Raw genomic sequence first — 7500 nt, 5'->3', positions numbered from 1 at the left:
AAAATGTAAAATGCGTTTAGTCAGAATACGATAGCAAGCATCCACCTACCTTTTCCTGGAAGAAACGCACCCTGTCAGGGAAGTACTTGACGACGTGAGCCATGCCGAAAGTACGGGACAGCAAATAGCAACAAGTCGCCCCTATGGCAGTTAGGGTACAGGTCAGGATGAAACCGATGTACGGTCCAAATAAGGCACCGGCTAGAAGGTTCTGAGGATGAATGGATGGATAGGTAAGTGGATGGATGGATGGGTAGGTGGGTGGATGGATGGGTATGTGGGTGGATAGATGAATGGGTGAGTGGGTGGATGGATGGATTGGTAAGTGGGTGGATGGATGGATGGGTAAGTGGGTGGATGGATGGATGGGTAGGTGGATGTGGATGGATGGGTGGGTATGTGGGTGGCTGGAATGGATGAGTATGTGGGTGGAGGGATGGATAAGTGAATGGCTGGCTGACAGGATTAATGATGAATGAATATATTGGTCTATAGATGGACGGATGCTATGGGTAGGTGGATGGATGAGTGGGTGGGGAGGTGGATGGTTGTATGGGTGTGTTGATCGATGTATGTTGGATGGTTTAATGGTGATTGAATGGATTGGTGGGTAGATGGATGGGTGAGTAGGTGGATGGATGAGTGGGTGGGGAGGTGGATGGTTGGATGGGTGGGTTGATCGATGGATGGATGAATGGATGATTGGGTAGGAAGTTGGATGGGAGGGTTGATTGGTGGATAGGTGACTGGATGGATGGGTAAATTGGATGGAAGGATGGATTGGATGAATGGATGGATTGGATGAATGGATGGATGGATTGCAGATATTGTTTTACGGTTGGGTTGACGGGTGAGTGGGTTGACTGATGGATAGATAGATGACTGAATAGATGGATTGGAAGAATAGGTGGGTTGATGGATGGGTGGATTGTTGGATGGTTAGATGACTGAATGGATGCATGGATCGACTGGTTGATGGAGAGGAGGATGACTAGATGGATTGATGAATGGATGGGTTGATGGATGAATGGATGGATGGATGGATTGAACGTGCATGTAAATTTATTGATGTAAGCCGTGGGGATGGATTAGTTGAATAATTGGAAAGATAGATAGTTGGACGGATATTGATGAATGAAAGGATCTAACCCAAGACGGGAATGTGGAGTTCACTTCAAACCACTTCAAATCACTTCTTTCATAGAAAACAATAAACCGCAAGCCTTCATCTTGCCTTTGTGACTTGACTTGATTTTGAGTCCACCAAAAAAAAAAAAAAAAAAAAATCAAAACAGACAACAAAACTAAACAAAACAAAAAAAACACCCAAAACACACCCGTGCCCCCCCCCCCTCGCTCTCTCTCTCTCTCTCTCTCTCTCTCTCTCTCTCTCTCTCTCTCTCTCTCTCTCTCTCTATATATATATATATATATATATATATATATAATATATATACTCTCTCTCTCTCTCTCTCTCTCTCTCTCTCTCTCTCTCTCTCTCACACACACATACACACACAATAAAATTTTAAAAAATTAAAAAATTATTTTAAAAAACAACACAAAAAAAAACCCAACCCCCCCCCCCCCAAAAAAAAAACAAAAAAACTCAACAAACAAACAAACAAACAAACAAACAATAAAACAACAAAAAATAAATTTAAAAGAATAAATAAAAAAGCGATCTCTCTCACCAAAAACACCGAGCCAGGCACGGCAAAGGACTGCTTGTAGATGTAACCAGCACTAAACAACATGAGCAGATGGAACGGGTGGTTCTTTTTGGCTGACAAGAGAAATTCCGTCATGTCTCGAATGTCCTCGATGCTTTTAGGAAACTTTAGCTGGTGGCTGGAGTATGAAAAGAAAAAAAAAAAGATCAATAAATAGCAGAAAATGAATTGATGAATGAATCAATGAATGTTTTTTTGTTTTGTTTTTTTGTTGTTGTTTAATTTTAAAAAAATTTTTTTTTTTATAACGGACGATTTTTATTCTATGAATTTCATTAGCACTGCGGTTGTTTAAAAAATAAAACACAGTATATGCAATGTTAACCAAATGGCACATATTGTGTTCTTTAAAAAAAAAACCGGTAGAACACCTGTATTGAGATGGATTTTAACGAGTATCAAAAGAAGGTTATAATATCTAATAAAAAGAAGGTTATAATATGTAATAGACACAAATTTATATAATAGCTTTTTAAAAAAAATTTAAAAACCAAAAAAAAAAAAAACATCAAACACGGAGCGTTTCGGGCTCAAAACCCTTCTTCAGCCTACTGCAAAAATAAATAATAAAATAATAATAAAATAGATAAACGGTTATTTTTTAGTACGGTGAAAGAACAGAATGTGAGAAAGGTGTCTTTTCCAAGGAATCAACTATGAGAAGCCTGCAACGGTACTCATACGATGAACCCACAGCATGCAAATTGAGTGTCAAACCACAATACCTGGGTGGGACTCTTTCTTTCTGGATCTCCCACATTGGGCAGGAGGTCCCTCGCTGTGTTTTCTATACCTCTATATATGTTTTCCGAGTTTGTTATCTGTCTTTGTCTTGGACCCAACCCAATGGCTCCCAACACTAAGTGGCATAGCACCGCCTGATCAGAAGACAAGAATTAAACCAAAGAATGCATGCCAAAATTGATGAGGTCACTGACAGGGTCCCATTGAAGGAGGTCCTAGAAGAAGCCCCAACAACGTCAAGACTGAAATCAAGGAAACCTTTTAAAACTTCAAGACAACATTTCAACGTGAAAGAGGAATGGATGTCGATGTGGAACCAAGACAGCCCCAGGGGAGGCGACATCATACCCGACCCAACAGAAAGAACACCTGGCTTTCTCTGCAATAGCCGAAAATGCTGGGTCACCTCCAACCGCATGTTGACAGGACATGGCAGAACCGCAGCTAACATTCATAGATGGAATCTGAGAGAATCAGATGCATGCCGTCATTGCCAAGGAGGCCCGGAGACAATGGACCACATCGTCATCCACTGTCCAGTGACAAGCCTATCAGGAGGCTACGAGACAGTCTATAAGGCAGGAAAAGACTTTGAAGAATGGATTAAAAGATTCAAAATAGAGGTGTAGCCATTCGATACTACTTTGTCTTGGAATGGGATTACTCAGTCAGTTTTGTCCTGGCCCTGACCGGAGTCCTTGGCTTGGAGGGAAACAGTCAAATCTATAGTTATAGTTTTTGGAGATGGTATTTTTCCCCCTTGTAAAGCATCTCTCTATTATGAACAGTTACATTTTTTGTTTTGAATTATAAATATAGTACGTTTGTAAACATATGAGTGTAATCCTCTTGGTAGGATCCTGTTCCTGTGTCTGGATGAAACTTATAGGTGATCTCAAACTAAGTACACTGACAGTGTGCTCTTAGAATTTACACCTGTTCCCTATTTGAACCATTCCCCTTTGTCTTGCCTTTGCTTACGTGCTTTCAATTGTAAATCTAGAATATTTTGACTATCCCATTATCTTCCCTTTAACTGGTGCTCAAATTATGATCTAAATGTATCGCATGTGTCTTAAAACCCATTCAAAAAACAAAACAAAACAAAACAAAACAAAAAAAAAAATAAAAAAAAAACAACAAAAAAAAAAACAAACAAACAAACAAAAAAAAAAAAAAAACAAACCGAACAAACCACTACGCCACAAAGCCGCAATTCAGTTAATGGCTGATTTTGGAGGGAATGATGATGGAAGAGACGAAACATACGACTCGAGTACAGAAAAAAAACTTGAGCTTTTATAATATAGGACAATATCCACTGAACGTGCTAAAAGCGCTTTACAAGGGGTCCCTCCCTGGCCCACAGCAAAACTAAAAATGTTGGACGAGACATGACGCCAGTTAGGCGATATTGCACTTTTTCCCCAATAGAGACAACGCTGTTAACGGTCAGATACTTCTTATTTTACACCTGAGGGAATGTTAGTGAAGAGCCTTTTCCCAGGACTCAACGATGCGGGACTCGAACTGAGAGAGTGCCATACCACATAGCCACACAAGACAAAAAGAAATATTTTGGTGAGGACAAAGAAGAACAGGAAGACAGATAATTCTTCTTCTTCTTCTTCTTCTTCTTCTTCTTTCAGCTTATCCCGCATTGTGCAGGGTTGCCATAATGAATGAAATCCACATCTTCATGCATCTCGGTTCATATATTATCGTTCTCCTCCAGGCCCAGTTCTTTCAAATCGTCCTTTACCCTATACAGGAAGAAATATAATGAAAAGAGAGAAAAAATCTGGAGAACGTGGACTCACCCATTGCCGGCCGCTTCCAGAAACACCCTTGACAAAGCATACAATCCTATCGTGGCACTGGCTACGACCACGGGCAGCCATAGAATAGAATACACTTTATTCGGATCCACTTTTATCCTGGTAGGTCCACTACCCCTACCTCCATCGCCATTCCTGGGAACTGCACCATTACCACTAGTACTACCACCGCCACCACCACGACGACTAGTGCTGTTGTTGCTGTATGTGCGAGCTGCAGTAGTATGTTGGAGGTTGTTGTGGTTGTGGTTGTGGTTGTGTTTGCTGCTGGCATTACTCGCCATGCTGTTGTGTTGCTGCTGTTTTCTCAGCTTGCACTGCTGAGTGTGAGGACGGGGGTAAACTGGGATGAGCTGGTGTTTTTCGTTGTAACAGGGGAGAAGTTGCAAACCTGAGAATGAAATTAATAATAATAATCATTAAAGTGATAGAAGTAGTGGGCACCTTCAGAGCCAGGGTGCCGGAGTTTATCCCGGTTTCTATAGCGTGAAGCGGACAATAGCAATTGTTTGTTATCCTTTGGATAGGAAGCTAGTCTATCGCAAAGTACTTCCCGCCAAATCTAAGAGACTCAGCGACTCATTCACTCCTGGGTGGACAGGGGGTTCATAAAAAAAATATCGACTGCACCCGGGATCGATCTCGGTCCCTTTGCTGTGAAGCGAGTGATCTACCAACTGAGTTTATAATAATAATTAAAAAATCGATGTTGAAATTGTGGGAATCATGATTAGTACAAGAACTCACTTTACAGTAAACCTCGTTTACATCGGAGTCGATGGGACTGGAAGTAACAATTCGTTATAACCAAGTATTGTTGAATACGTGTGTGCCATTTTGGACATTATTAAACATGGGCCTGTGCATACTTAAATTAATAATGAACGGAATACCCCCTCCACCCCCTCCAATACACATACACGCACGCACGCACACACACACACACACCCACACACACACACACACACACACACACATATAATGTCCCATTGTCGCGCAAGCACTGCCACACTCGTAGGATTGACCCTCAACCCCTTCTTGACTTAATTTGATCATTTCGACTGTTGTAGCCGAGGTGAGTGATTATGAAGTTGGTTGAATGCGAAATGAATGCTAAATACATACTAGTGTCAAATAGGGACTGGAAACCCCCCCCCCCCCCAAAAAAAAAAACCCTAATAATTTTTTAAAGTTAAATCCTATGTCGCTGTATCAAAGGAAAAAGTGATATTGCTATTGATTTTCTTTTAATTGTGCCCCAAAAAATGAAGGATGGAGATAATACTTCAGAGGACTTGATGGTTTCAAGTGTGAATAAAACTCACAAATCACACATCAGGTAACGATGAGCGACAATACAGAGATATATAAATAAGGAGTCATTCAATTCTACGACATTCAGCACACTTAAACCACGCCTGCCAACTACTACAAACAATTCGTAGAATGACGAAATTTTTTGTTCTAATGTTAGAACTTTATGAGCATCTCAAAGTCATTATATCAAAATCAAAATGAACTTTGCTGCCAGACTACATAATGTCAAAGAAATTCGAAATGTTATTTATACCATGTGAAAGTACATTGTTGATCTATAATAAGTTAACTGAAGGGACTACAATTTTTGTCTCGTAAAAACTACGAATATTAATTTTTTTTTTAGATAGCATGATTGTAAAACATACGGAGTGAATGTATGGAGGTGAACCAAAAGTTACCTTTACCAAACGTTGCTTTTTTTTTCGGGGGGGGGGGGGGGGGGGGGGGGGGGGGGATATGTAAAAAACAAACAAACAAACAAAAATCGATAGATTCAGATTCGAATACTACTATACTTACTATAACAAAGTCGAAATGCACTGTTGTATCTGACGCGGCCCCTTAAAGGGCAGCAACTGCTATAATCCTCCATTGTAGAATGGCTCCTATCACAACACGTCGTGTACGACATCACAAACACTTATCAAAAACTGTTTCAGATCTCCTTCTATATATATATATAGCTTGCCTTAGTGTCACTGTTTTCTAATTATTGAGTTCTACAGGCTCAACATTTCGCTACTATAGTTTTGGGGTATACTGTAAAGATAATAAGTTCACATAACTAGATAAGAATTCTGGAGTTTCTGTAAGGGGTTACGACCCCAACTTTTCTATATACACAAAAGTAAATGAGGTTATTTATCCATACTGTATAATTGGTGAATTGTTTTGTACCGCGTAAAATAAAAATGAAATCAATACCTCTAACAACAGCGAGAAAGAAAAATAAATGATTTACCAAACAACCTAAACCCATAATCGGCACAGAATTCCATACTATATAGATAGAATGAAGTTGACGGCACGTGAGTCTCTGAATCTTACGATCAAAATTCAGCTGTAATTGTGAAACTCAAAGCAACAATCAAAAGTGATACGAGAAGGGCGAAGGGTCTTGGTCGAAAGATAACCGCGTAGATTTTTATCAGTTTGTAATGACTCAAATTTAACCAGTTAACTGCCCACCTCTGGAAAAACGCGTATTTGACAATTTGGACAGAAAACTCGACATTCAAAACATTGACCGATTTAAATGACCCTCGCCTTGTGTCTAAAACTCCCAAACCTGGGACTTTATTAAATACCTCGCGATGTCTCAGGTTTGAGAGTTTTTGACAAGATGACGGTCATTTAAATCGATCGATATTTGAAGGACGTGTTTTTTGGCCAAATTAAAAAAAAAGTGTCTAGAGACGGCTGATAAGTGGATAATAATAAGGAATTGTAAGACTATGGCCTGAATTTAAGACAAACAATAATAAATACAAAGAGGTGCATGTTGTCAATTCAGATATAAAGCTAAGTTCTTGGTTTGTGTCACACAATGGGCATGATCTATAACTTTTCATGTGCTCGAGGTCATTGGTCACATTGCAAAATGTGCTTAAAGTGACCCACTTAGTGAAAAGTGTTCACAGCTTATGAAATATCTAACATAACGATTGGTCATTTGATTCAGATTGACACATGGGTATGTTTATAACATTTGTAAACAAAGCAGCGTGTTTACATTTGTTAAGAAATATCCAATCGTTGGACAGCAACAAACCATGTGATTGATGAATCGGTTGGATCGCTCCCATTCAACCACCTCGCTATCGAGTTTTAATGAGTCAATAAAAAAATCATTACAAATATCAATT

General features: G+C 39.6%; 1 protein-coding gene across 3 annotated transcripts in view; it reads right to left on the bottom strand.

The window, feature by feature from the left end:
* The window catches only part of LOC144958817 (transmembrane protein 41A-like), a 39306-nt gene that overhangs the window by 6580 nt on the left and 25226 nt on the right, over positions 1 to 7500 (bottom strand). For 2 of the 3 annotated variants that reach the window (XM_078891034.1, XM_078891036.1), the window contains exons 2-4: positions 4298 to 4706; positions 1695 to 1851; positions 50 to 211 (exon numbers count right to left, since the gene is read on the bottom strand). In XM_078891034.1, the coding sequence (XP_078747160.1) occupies positions 50 to 211; positions 1695 to 1851; positions 4298 to 4599 (621 nt within the window). In that variant the 5' untranslated portion in view covers positions 4600 to 4706. Of the gene's footprint in view, positions 1 to 49; positions 212 to 1694; positions 1852 to 4297; positions 4707 to 6154; positions 6725 to 7500 lie in introns of those variants that run through there. The other variant, XM_078891033.1, reaches the window with a different exon arrangement.

Source organism: Berghia stephanieae, chromosome 13, assembly GCF_034508935.2.
Source record: "Berghia stephanieae isolate SIO BIC M18660-M18661 chromosome 13, UCSD_Bste_1.3, whole genome shotgun sequence".
In the NCBI taxonomy this organism is placed as follows: Eukaryota; Metazoa; Mollusca; class Gastropoda; order Nudibranchia; family Aeolidiidae; genus Berghia; species Berghia stephanieae.
This window is presented reverse-complemented; position numbering and strand designations above follow the sequence as displayed.